This window comes from Ailuropoda melanoleuca, chromosome 3, assembly GCF_002007445.2.
Source record: "Ailuropoda melanoleuca isolate Jingjing chromosome 3, ASM200744v2, whole genome shotgun sequence".
In the NCBI taxonomy this organism is placed as follows: Eukaryota; Metazoa; Chordata; class Mammalia; order Carnivora; family Ursidae; genus Ailuropoda; species Ailuropoda melanoleuca.
In genome coordinates, this window is record NC_048220.1 from 36,892,621 (window position 1) to 36,906,219 (window position 13,599).

General features: G+C 37.0%; 2 protein-coding genes across 2 annotated transcripts in view; one reads left to right on the top strand and one right to left on the bottom strand.

The window, feature by feature from the left end:
* Positions 1 to 13,599, bottom strand: part of ANKRD55 (ankyrin repeat domain 55) — a 697,933-nt gene that overhangs the window by 656,281 nt on the left and 28,053 nt on the right. The gene's annotated exons all lie outside the window — the stretch shown is intronic.
* The window catches only part of MAP3K1 (mitogen-activated protein kinase kinase kinase 1), an 88,300-nt gene that overhangs the window by 49,187 nt on the left and 25,514 nt on the right, over positions 1 to 13,599 (top strand). The window contains exons 4-5 of the mRNA XM_034655631.1: positions 7,490 to 7,640; positions 10,449 to 10,649. Of these exons, the coding sequence (XP_034511522.1) occupies positions 7,490 to 7,640; positions 10,449 to 10,649 (352 nt within the window). The remainder of the gene's footprint in view (positions 1 to 7,489; positions 7,641 to 10,448; positions 10,650 to 13,599) is intronic.

A 13,599-nucleotide genomic window follows, 5' to 3' on the forward strand; every position in this document is an offset into this window, starting at 1 on the left:
GCTCTCTGCTTTTTGTAAACTCTGTTACTATATTTGCATAATGATTAAGCTAATATTTTACAAATTATTAATTTAGAAGTCAGAAAACCTTTTGAGTATTCTTCTTGTTCTCTTTGAAATTGTTTTTATGTCGCAGAGACGCTAATTTGTGGTAGAAGTTACAGATTAAATAAGCTGTGTGTGTCTGCTGGATACTACATCTGCACAGTATTACTTCCCAGATTTTTATTCAGGAGAAAGGATAACCAGCTACTTCAGACTCTGAATCAGCAATTATTTATGGAGCCCATGGCATCTGTTGCTTCAGGTGCTCTGTTGGTAGCTGCGGGACATGCCAGGGGAAGGCCCTGCCCTCAAAGCATTTGCACTTCCCTTGTCTAGGTTGGCCTAAGTCAGCTAGTGAACAAGCAATTGCAGTATGATTACCCATTAGTATATTCTATTAGTTTAATTTTGGTTAATTTCATATATATATACTCCTCATGTTTCTATACCATGTTCAACTTTTCAAAATCTTGTAATTTTTGCTGAATAATTTTAATCTTAAAACTCAGATGAGGTGCCATTTTAACAGAAACTAATCCATGAGGTCAGATAAACTGAATCTTAGTATGTACAGATAATTTGGAATAATCTATAAATATGAATCAATCAAAGTCACTAAGGTGGTATTAAACTACTTATAATCATTGTTGACAATAAGTTATATTATTGTCTTTGTTGTTTGGCCTCCATATTATTTAACCTTTGATGTTGTTAACTAGAACATGGGCTTTTTAGGGGTGAAATTCTGTGCCTGTATCCCTCAAAGGACTAAATAGGAAGATTTGTACAATACTAGGAATAGCTGCTCCCCCATAAAAACTTCTGATAGAAATTCCACATATTATAAAACTGATTATATCATGGCCATACCCATATTAAGAAATCAGTAGTCCTTTGTTGCACCAAAGAGAAGATGATTACTCTTTATGGGGGAAAAAAAAAGCAATTGCCTGTTTCTCGTTGTAAATAAATAGGAGTTGTGCCATCGTTAGTTCTCAGGGTCAAATATTACTGGTATAAGTTGGAATAAAATCTTTTGGGGACTAATTATCATACACATGTGAGCCATTTTATATTAGATATATTGTAATTGTTGTATTACTTAAAGATGGAAAGTTGGACTGACCATTGATTTTATTTAATTCTTCCTGCTCAGAAGAGGGAAAACACTAGTAGTAGCCCACATCTCTCAAGAAATTATCTTATGGGGAAATAGAGGTTTTATGGATATTTTGGCCTCAGATCTTGGTCAACAAATTTTAAGCACTTGTAAGTACTCAATTTTCCTTTTGATCTGTAGGATATAAAAGACCATAGAATCATTCCTATCTGGGTTTAAATCCTGTACTTTTCACATACAGACTTTATCATCTTGGACACATAACTTAACCTCCTTGTTTGTTTTTTCTTATCTGCCAATGGGATAGTAAAATCCCAAGCCATGAGAATTGGCTGAGGTGACCCATGTGGAGCTGTTAGCACAGTGCCCTGTTCATGGAAAGGGATTGTTAGCCTCTGTTGTTAGTCTTATGCTTCACCACACACTCTCCCCATTCTTACGTAAGTCATTCCTTCTCTTGACTTTTACCTGAAAACTCAAATTTTAAGGGTCCCACAACAGACTTGTTTTGTTTTGGAAGGTAGTTCCTCCCTTGCTCCCCTCTCCTCTTGGTCACAAAGCTTGTGGGTTTTAATAATGAATTCCTCCTCTTATGAGAACTTCCCAAGTGGACCTCAGTTGGGTGGCTTTGAATTGTGCCTATCCCAAACAATTCAGTGTATTTTCCAGGGTTCCTTGAGATTCCTTGGATACTGAAAGAATTGAGTTTCTATATAAAGTTATCCATAATGTGAAATGTTCTGGAAATGTTTATATATACTAAAGTTAAACTCCATTGGTGTCCAGAAAGGTTTCATATGATCATTACATACTCTTATTACAGTGAAGTGCTCTATTAATGAGAGAATTAATGTGCTTCTTTAATTCTTACAGTAATCACCATTGTAAAAACTTGTTTAAACTTTATATTTTCATCAGATAAACAGCACAGATATCTGATGTTGAGTCACTGTAAAAACAAAATCAGAGTTGACAGTGACCTGCCATAGCAGTCAATAGTCAGACTGACCAGGGTTTGAATCCTACTCCTGCTCCTTGTACACTGTGTGACCCCAGGCATGTAAGTCAGCCTCTCCAAGCCTCAGATGGTAACGACCTCATAGGGTAGGGTTATTGGGAGGGAAGTACATGTAAATACCTATAAAGCACTTAACACCTTGCCTGGCATGTAACATTAATTTTTTCTATTATGACGTAAGTCTGGCAGTTATTTCTCCATATCACTAGTTGTTGACTAACATACATATTTCCATGCTAAATATGAACCATTTAAGAAATACCTTTTAAAAATCATAATGAACTTGGTAGAATTCTATTTTTGAGTGTTTTTCTAATATCTTCTGTGTGCCAGAGCAGTATGCTGTACTAGTGCTATAGTCAGGCTCTTTGGGGATGCAGGGAGGAGAGATACATTAGGGTTTATTTCAGTGCGAAGTAAAATGGACCCATGAAGTTTCCTCCATTGCAGCGCATGCACGTGGCCTCTGGAGAACTTGGTTATTCACCACCCAGGGAAGTTTTAGTAGCTCTAATCGTGTAACAGCCTATCATGGGACCGAGGTACCACTCTTAAGTTTATTTGCATTGCTTTTTCCCTTCCTTCCATTGCTAACCACACGTTCCTTCTAATTTCTTTTTCTTCTCCTTTATTTCTTATTGTTCCTACTTACTACTTTGCTCTTTTTCTCCATTTCGATGCCATTCTTCCTGCAGTAACACTATCTGTGTATCCTGCAGTCAAACACCCGTTGTGGGCAGATGTGGTTAAAATGTACAGTACCATCCAGTATAGAGGATCTTTGGACCAGGGCACATTCTTGCACTGGCCAGCTGTGGACGCAGGATGGGTTCCGATGTATAAAGCACAGTGCTCCCAAGCATCAGGCACCACCCTTGGAAGGAGAGGTGGCTCTGGCTGGATAGGCCCTCTGGCTTCAGTTCAGGTGCCTTTTGTGGCCTGTCGAGGACATTTGCTACTGATGATAGAAAAATGGGAAAGATGTAACCTGTCCCAGAAAAGCTTCCAGTGTGGTGAGGGAAGCAGACACTTAAAACTAATACTCAACTTTATGCTGTATTATAATTAAGATTAACTTAGTGGGGAGGGAATGGCAACTGCTGTTGATTGGCAGTAGGAAATTCTTTACCGAAGGCATGTAAGATGATAGGGTAGTTCTGTCAGGGGAAAAAAAAATCATGTGCAATAACAGAGAGGTATGAAATATCTTGGCGTGCTTAAGAAGGGTATTTTAGTGCTTCAAGAAGTGGTGGCTAGTGTTTAAGGGGCTCCAGGAAGAGGGTCTGGTATTTGATACCAACGAGGTCGGTCAGAGAGTTAGAAGCAGAACTGGGGAAAAAACCACCTCCTAGAAGTTCAGGGAGAAGAGAACTCTAAGAGTGACAGTCAAGTCAACAATAGTTGCTACCATAGGCAGTCAGACAGAGGACCAAGGGGCTTCATTAAGAAGGAACCATTGAACCATCTCATTTGTTAGCAGGTAAATTCTGTAGGTCTAGAAAGGAACCAGAACAAGTCGTCTAACCTCAGAGGAGAAAGGTTCTTTGAAGCTCTAGGCTGATCACAGATTCATTCTGAGGAATGTTTAAACCAAAAAAAAAAAGCCAGAGACATGTTTTCTAAATAAACAGGAAAGGAAGATAAAGCTTAGTTTGTAATAATGTTTAAATTTCTCATATTTGGCTAAAATTTCATGTATTTTTAAAGTTTTCAGAGTAGTTTCCCAAAATATGTATGTTTGTTTTGTCAAAGAGTCAGAAATGTACAAGCTATTACTTTAGCTAAAATAACAGGTATTGGTTGTAGGTACTAATGCAAAAATAACTCTCCAAAACACTCATGTTTAACCAAAATGAATTAGAAGCCCTCTAATCTCCTGGTGATTTAGCAACTATCTGTTTAGATTAGTTTGTGTTAAAAAAAAAAAAGATGTTTCCTGTTATAGCTATAATATTAATTGGATAAGAAGATACATGACTGCTATATACATACACACATGATTTTTTCCTAGCAAGTAGAGTAGGATTTACTGTATATTTCATTGAATCTAAGATTCCATTGGTTATAAATTAAACCGTTATCTTATCTAAATCCTACCATAAATTACAACATTTGATTGTAAGAAGCATTCAGATTTCACAGATACTAAAATGCAAAAAAATAACACATTTTAGAATTAATGATATATGATCATTTAAGAAAACATTAGAAATAACTTTTTGGTTTATATTTGCAGGGTAATTTAGGAACAGCAAAAATTGCTGTACTGAATAAAATCTAAATTACAAATGTAGTCATAATTAAATACAGAACTATAAAAAGATTAACATGAGTTAATTTTTAAACTAGGAGGGTCCTTTGGGCTGTCAAATATGTTCATTTAATATATGCTTTGAAACCTATCATAATCCAGACATTGTTAGATGTTGGATATTTAATGATGGATAAAACAATGGTCCCTGCCTTCATGGAATTTATAGTTCATGGTGGGGAAACAGGTTTGCAAATGGCAGTGAGCACTTTAAAGGAAAAGTACAGTGCTATGAAGGAATGGAAGTAGGGATTCCTAACTGAGACTGGAACCATCTCTGAGGTGTAGAAGAAAAGTTAAAAAGTGAGTAGAAATGAGGTGAAAAGTAGACAAGAAACAGTCTGTGCAAAAGTCTTCAGTGGGAGAGATGCTGGAGTTTTTCAGGCGGTTAAGGAAACACAAGGAAGGGGGTGGGGGTCTAGGTGACTTCAGTTGAGGTAAGACCAGATGGTGCTTGGCCACATAGGACCTGTTAAACACTCTGAATTTTAGTCCAACCCAGGGGGACACCACTGGAGGGTTTTCATAGAGGAAGTTAACCCCGGCTGCTCTGCGAAGCATGCATTGGAGTCAGATTCTAAGCGAAGAAGCCTCCTCAGGAGCCTGTTGTTCGTACAGACCAGCTAAGTTGGCAACTTGACCTGGGGGGGCGGGGGGGGGGGGGAGTAGAAAATAAATTTTCTTGAAGACAGTTTGCCAGTATGACCAAAAATCTTAATTTGTGTACAATTTGACCCAGCAATTCCATTTCACGGCATTTATTCTGAAGAAATAATCTTAGATGTAAAAGTTGAGCTACTAATATGCTCATCTATTATTTATTAAGAAATTGGTTCAAGTGATTACACTATTTTCAAACAAGTGGAAAGGGAAAGAGGCAAATCATGCTGACTTTAAGAAGGCCACATCATTCAGGAAGATTTGTTTAGAAAGGGACAGTCTTCTTCGTGTTTGGGTGAGTGCCAGGGAGAGAGACACTGAAAATACAGAATGGAGAAGAGATACTCATAAAACAAATCTGGGGGAGGAGAGACATTTAGGACCAAAGGGAAGATAAGCTCCTTTGTCCAGGAGTGCAGGAGCTTCTGGGGTGAAAATGCAGTGTAGTTCTGCAATGTGACTTATTTTTTGAGAACTAGCCTGGGAACCTAGCCACGCCTTGCAACATTGTTACTGGAGGGGAAAGTGTTTGCTTTTCAACCAGAGAGTTGTAAGTGAATTTTTGGTACGCAGTCAGCCCATAAATTGGGTTGCCTGTAAATCCGAGCTTCCCTGGGTAAGTAGTAACTGAACAGGATGAAATTTTGGGAAAACATTTCTCTTCCTGCCCCCCTTCTTATCCTTCCCTTTGCCCTCCCCCCAACTCCTTCTCTTTCATTCTCTTCTTTCCCTCTTTCTTTCCCCTTCCTCTCTTCCTTTCCCACTCCTCCCTCCCTCTCTACTCTTCCTCTTAGACACCCAAAAAGTTATATTTTATACTATTATCAGAGCAGGAAGAAGAGCCAGGCACTTCTAAGTAAATAAAAGAACACCTTCCTCCCTCCCTCCCTCCCTCCCTCTTTTTTTTTTTTTTTTTTTTTTTTTTTTTTTTTTTTNCCCTACCTTTTTTCTTTTCTATAGGCTCACTCTTTTCGACAGTTTTCTTATACCTGTGTAGCAGAAATATTCTATATGCTCTTAATGCCCATTTGCAAGTTTCAGATGTTTTGTGCTCTTTTGCATTCCTAAAACTATCTAAACCAGTCTCTCTGCACAGGGGTATTTAACTTAACTGATTCCCACTGCCCTCACAGAGCTGATGCTTCAGGAAAACCAATGAACCATTTCCTTTCTAGTGCGTATTTAGTTTTAAGTAGTTTTTTTGCTGGTTCTCTGAAGATACTGATGCTCTGTGGTTGTAATTAGCTGGAAAATTCCTAGAGGAGTTTGCATTTGACTTTTTTAGTAAGCTTGCGGTTATCGTCTCTGGTATTTCCTTGAGTATTTCCTTTTCCTATCTGTGTAAAAAAAAGAACAACAAAACTGTTCTGTAGCTTTATAGAACATCCAAAATAGTTACTGAAGTTAGCTTAGTATTTTTAAAATTGTTACTTCTCCCAGAGTACAAATGCTTTTACTATTTCCTTATGAATCAGGTTTTAAAATCCATGCATATGTGTTTCGTATTTGTTGTATATATCCACATGTTGATATAAGTGTATTTGAAATTAGCGGATGCCTTACTATTTAGGCTTTGTAGAATTCTCAAAAGTTACGGGCTTCCAGATTCTTTTATTCTGGTAACTCCACACTATATTATGGAGTAAAGGTCAAGTGTTTGTACCAGTTTTACTTTTTATATACAGAGTATCCCCAGTGCTTTGATGTGGAATTGTTGGGAGAATACAAATTTAATCATTTAGGCTTTGAACAAATATTTTGGGATCATAGAAGGTGGGTTAGGTTACCCTTAGCTTATTAAGTATTTATTTAGCTTTTTTCAGAAAATGAGTATATCCACCAGCATTTAATCTATATTGACTTAAATTACTGGAAATGCTGGGATAAATTATTGGAAATCCTTAAATTTTTGGAAATCCTAGAGTAGTAAAGTACTCTTCTAAATATCTGTTTGTTAAATACTTAAGAATGTGAGAGTGGTGCAAGTGGAAACAATGCAACATTCACAAATGTGTTCATTAATGCCATACTTAACGCCTTGGGATCCATTTTGTTAACGATCTGGGAACAAAGGTCTGCATTAGTTTAGTAAGTCTGCACCTTCTAAACAGAACCTTTCTTTTTAAAGGCATTATTAAACCCACATTATCATGTGACATTGAACGATAGAGTATATATGATTCACAGTGATACTTTCATACTTGGCTTAAATCATTTGGCCATTTTTAGCAGTTACCTTTTTAGTTACATGTCCAATGAAAGTATAAAATACTGTTTGTTCTTGGAAATTATTTTTTATATATTAACCTCATTCTTGTTTCTCCCTCCATTTTAGTCGTGAGATGGAGAACAAAGAAACTCTCAAGGGGTTGCACAAGATGGACGATCGCCCAGAAGAACGAATGATCAGGGAGAAACTGAAGGCAACCTGTATGCCAGCCTGGAAGCATGAGTGGCTGGAAAGGAGAAATAGGAGAGGCCCTGTGGTAAGTAGCTGTGGGTTACCTGATGTAAGGAAGAAAGCATAGGAGGAAATGCAAAATTAAGCATAAATAGATCCTCTTGTAAGGTTTTTTTTCCTTCTTGATTTTAAATGCAGTTGTTTCATTTGCTTGATATTCTAGCCTCTTGGAACAAAATATAGTTAAAACTATGCTCACTAAGCACCTTAAACTATTATAGAAGCTAAACTGGTTGGGTTGGGGAGGTAATGCTTAAAGCAACACTGCCCCCTACTGTCAGTATCTAAAATCCTTTTAGTAGAGATTTATATTGTACTTCAAAAAAGAAAAGCGTTTTTTCTAATTTTATTTTGATATTCTTTCTCTAAGGTAGGATCCAAAGATCTGAGTTCCAGAAATCATCCAGAAAAGCAAAAAGGTTGAATAGACTCATGGGGTTTGAGGTAAATTTAAAAGATGCCCAGGGTTTGGAGAAAGAAAACCTAGATCGCTAGGATTAGGAAAGAAAGGCATACTCTATCCTTTGCCGTGGTTATTTTCTTTTAAAGTATACAAATACTATGAAATGTGCTTGTTTTTCTTATAAAGGAAGTAGATCTCGATTGTTAGGTTTCCCAGTATCAGTTTGTATCAGCAAGTTTTTATTTGTTTTTTGTTCTTTATAAGATGACAAGATTAGGTTTGGAGGAGGGCAAAGGGATGGTGGGTATAATCATAAAAGTTATTGGGCAAGCTACTCATTTGATGCTTGAAACCCTTCAGCTGTATGATCATCTAGCCCTACATTCATCCCACTTGCCTTTTTTCCTTTTTTTAAGAGAGGGAGGGGGTATGGGAGGAGCAGAGGGAGAGGGACTCTTAAATAGGCTTCATGCCCAGTGCAGAGTCCGGCGTGGGGCTTGATCTCACAACCCTGAGATCATACCTGAGCCGAAATCAAGAGTCGATGCTTAACCAACTGAGCCACCCAGGTGTCCCTCACTTGCCTATTAAAGTTTAAATTTAAATATAAATTAATTAAATGTAAATAAGTAAAAATTTCATTCCTCAGCCACATTAGCCATGTTTCCAATGCTCAGTAGCCACATAGACTTCCCTCATCATTGACCTGCATTCTTACACATTCTACCCAACGGTGCTAAACCATGGAGCTAATATAGAATATATTTAATTGTTCCTTTATATCCCAGCTTTTTAAGCTAAGCTACCACATTACCTATGAGTCCTTTCCTTCCCAGCTAAGCTTCCACATTTCTTCCATTTGTTTTTCACATGAAGTAATATGGTGAGAATGCCTCACTGTTTTAGTAATCATGTCAGAGGATGCAGATGAAATCAGGAATTCATCTTAGAAAAGAGAAAGTTCTGTTGAAACGTCTTATAGAAGGAGGTAAATTTCTGCCCAATTAATATAAAGAACCTTGAGCAGTTTAAACCGTCTGAAGTTTGAACTTGCTGTTTTCTGGAGCTCCTTGTGCTGGTGGAGAGTCCAAATCTTTTGAGAATACCATAAAGCAGAAATCACAATTTGTTGAGAAAAAGGCAATAAAGCCAGTCCTTTATTACATATATACTAAGGACATTCAGTTATTTAAGGCCAAATTCTGTTTTTTCTCAAGTATATTATCTGTATATAGGACAGAGGTAAAGAGGGAAGAGAGGTGTGGAATAAGACAAAAAACGTGTAGTCCTTAAGTTCAGTTATGCTACCCTACATCTCATAGTTCACAGATTCCATATTACCCTTAAGAAGTTTATAGTCTACTTGGAAAGTCTGCTTTTGTTTATATTATGTTTTATGTAAATTAAATCAGGACCTTCTTGAAACATGAGGTATAAATATCTCCAATTATGAAAATGCAACTTAAAAATAAAGGCTGAAATATCACAGAGCAGTATGTGACAGTATGCTAAATGTGTGGAGTGAGCAGAGAGTAGTAACAACTTAGAAAGAAGAAAAATGTCCGGCTGATAGTGTTAAGTGCACATTTGTAAAAGGTAGGATTTTAACCGAGCCTTAAAAGATGGGGGTGTTCATCAGGTGAAGGTGTGCTGTTTGGTGTGCCGCAGGCTGCAGATGTGGGGTAGGTAGGAGAGTGGGAGTGAAAGCCCAGGAAGACGACAGGTCAGTCGTGTGTGGTAGGCCCAGCAGCCGGCTAGTAGAACAGTGTAAGAGGAGTGGGAGAAAGGCAGGGAAGGTTGGCTAAGGCTACAGAGTTTGGCCTTTTGGTCAGAGCTAGATTAGGTCTGTTGAGAAACAAAAGGTCTTGCAACTGGCCTTTCTGCTTGAGAGACTGCTCTTTAAATGTGTAGCTTCTTTTGATGATTCTGAAATGCGTGTCTAAACTACTATAACATTGTAAAAAGAGAGAAAAATGGTTTTATATTAATCAGACTCTTTGGGCATTTATGCCCATTATTGTTTTCAACATCCTGCATTTTCTCAATAGAAATGAAAAAGAAAACATCTCGTTGAATGTAGTTGAATAAACTAACTGTAGAAGGTAAAAGTGCTTATTTTTCACATTTGTTTACTAACCTGTGATATTGATTTTGAATGTTAAGTGATTTAGGGCACATAATAACAGATAATACTAAATTCTAAAATTATGTATAACATTTCAACTAGTGATAAAGCCTAAATGAATGAAATCTGTGGGTAAAATAGTCTTAACATTTATCATTTGAAATAATAATAAAACTTGATAAAATTATCTGTATAGTTGTATAACATTGTCTAATGAAACCCGAGTTCATTTCTTGGTCTGCTATGTTCAGATTTACTTATTTTTTATATTTTTAAGTAATCGGAATGTTGGAATTTTAATTTAGGTGGTAAAACCAATCCCTATTAAAGGAGATGGTTCTGAAATTCACAACTTGTCAACTGAGTCTCAAGGAGAGGGCCAGGCGAGCACCACGTCACCCGCTCCCAAAGGCCGACGCAGTCCTTCTCCTAGCAGCTCCCCATCAGGTCGCACAGTGAAGTCGGAATCTCCAGGAGTTCGGAGAAAAAGAGTTTCCCCAGTGCCTGTAAGTTAATGTTTCAACAAGTATGTTAAGTTTCTACAATTTTTGGATACATTTATAACACAGAAAAGACTGGCTAGCCATCTGTTAGAGCAGCGTTTCTCCAAGTGTGGTCCACAGATCCTTGGTTGGGGTACGAGAGCAGGTCCTGAGACCCTTTCTGTGGATCCATTAGATCAAAACAAATTTTGTAATAAAACTGAAATGTTATTTGCCTCTTTCACTGCATTAACATTTACAGTGGTCAGTAAAGCTGATGCATTCATCTAAATTAAACCTATGACAACAGAAATTGGGGTATTTTTGGCAGACATTTTCCTTGAGACGAGTTAAGTGAAGGAAGGAACTTCAAGAAAGACAACTGAAATGTTTTTTCACTAGTGAGATTAGAATTTTGGGAAACTCATATCCACCACTGTAAACTTGACAGTTTCCCAATACTTGAATTTTCTAACAAGATCAGTGATGTTACCAAATGTGGTTTTTTTGTTTTTCTTTTTTTTTTTTTTTTTACTGTCTCGCACAGTGAAATGTGTAAAACATTTGGGAAGTCTGCATAATTTGGTGAACCAGTATTTTCCCAATGACCAGTGCATGATGTAACAAAGTCATCCTTAAATGATCTATTTAAATTGTGTAAGACCATCTGGATTTCCATGTGTAACAGTAGGAAGTTTGTTGATGTGGTTTCAGATTCCATATCACACTCTTCTTGGGACTAGTATCAAAGAAGAGTGTTCATAATTATTGGAAGAGTCTTCTAAAATACCTTTTCTAGCTGCATATACTTGTGAAGCCACATTTTCTTCATGTACTTTAACCAAAAACATCATTATTACAGCAGACTCAATGCAGAAGCACAGATGAGAATCCAGCTGCCTTCTGTATTAAATCAGACATCAGAGAGATTTGTAAAATGATATGTGCTAACTTTCTGAGAGAGATAGAGAAAGACTTCTAGTGGCAGAATTGCAAGTTAAAATTTACTTTCTAAACTTGAAGAGCAAAGAGCAAATGAGTGGGTGGTAGAATGATTAAGATCATGACCAGAAGGAGGAGATTTTGTTTTCCTCTCATCAGTATATAAATCCTTCCAGAAGAAAATGTGAAGTAAATTTTTCTACATTAAAGTCCAAGATATCCAACAGTATCTATTGGCTCTATGTTGACACATCTTTAAATGAGCTATTTTTTTTAAACTTAAAACAACAACAATCTTGTTATTGCTCATGAATCTGCAAATTAGGCAGGGCTCAGCAGGAATGACTTCTGTCTGTTCCCCATGGTATCTGCTGAAGCTGGGATATCCAAGATGCTTCTTCCTCACTCACGTGTCTGGTGCTTCAGCTGAGATGACACAACCGTTGGAGGCTGTTGGCATCTTTTCCTCATAGCATGGAAGTTGGACTGCAACACCCAAGTTTTGTAGGCTAGGAGAGAGCATGGAACAGATTCTCTTTCTCTGTCCTTAGAGGGAATCTTGCTGACACCTGCTCTTGAACTTCTAGCCTCTGGAACTACAAAACAAATTTCTCTTAAGCCAAAAAAAAAAAAAAAAAAGAAAAGAAAAGAAAAAAAAAAAGCTGCCTCATTTCCTAATGACTTCTTGCCCAAAAGTAGTTACATGCTAGCTGCAAATCCAGAATCAGTGTGTGTGTGGGGTGGGGGGAGGGGGAACTACACAAAGGTATAAACACTGGGAGGTGTGGTTTATAGGGGCCATCAAAATATAAAAGTCTACCACGAGTATATACAGAATTGCATTTCCCCTTCCCTCCCCCACTTTAGGATATATGTTAGTGAAAGTTACCCCTCATTCTTTTTAACACCAAGTCAGCATTTCATTATCTGGATAAATCAGTTTATTTAATGAACTGCATACACTAATGGACATGTATATTCCTTCTTTTCATTACTAAAAAACAGTCCTGCAAAAATACTTTTCATGCACCCATCATTTTACACATCTGCGAGCATATCCATGGTCTGAATACTTAGGTCATATAGCATGTACGTGTGTACTTGTTTTTTCTTTTACTTTTTAATAACTGCCTGTTAAATAATGGCTGGATTGAGATACAATTCCTATACTGTACAGTTCGCCTGTTTAAATTGTACTGTTCATTCGCTTTTGGTCTATTAAAAGTTGTGGCCATCACTACAGTCAACTTCAAAACATTTTCATCACCCCAAAAAGAAGCCCCAGACCATTAGCAGTCTCTCTCCAGCCCTAGGCAACCATTAATCTACTTTCTTAGTCTATACATAATTTGCCTATTCTGATTATTTCATAAACAGTAAATGGAATCATGCACTATATGTGGTGTTTTGTTACTGGTTTCTTTCACCTACCATCATGTTTTCAAGGTTCATTCATGCTATAACTTGTATCAGTACCCCATTTGTTTTTCTTTGTTTTTTCTGGGGATCTTTTCCCCACAAAATGTGTTTATCAATGTGTGCATTGATTTTTTTCCCATGTACATACATATATTAACACAAAAATATTAACTATGCCGTATCATTCTTGTTTTGTTTGTTTAACATTGAAAATTAATTTCTGATTGACCCAATTCTCTGTAATTCTGTTTGGAAGTACTCCATTTTTAATTATAGAATAACATTCTTTTGTATGGATATACACATTTGATTTATCCATTTGTTAGTTGATGGACGTCTGAGTTGTTTCCACTCTTTGGTTATTATGAATAATGCTGTTGGGAACATTTGCATATGAATCTGTTTGTGTACATATCTTTTCACTTCTCTTGGGTTTATACCTGGAAGTGGAATTGCTGGCTCATGTTTTCCAAAGCAGCTGTACCATTTTACTTTCCCACCAGAACTGTATGAAGGTTCTAATCCTTCATGTTCTCACCAACATTTATCATCATCTTTAACAATTAAACTAGGCATCAGAAAGAACTAGAATTTCCACCGCGCATTGATAGAA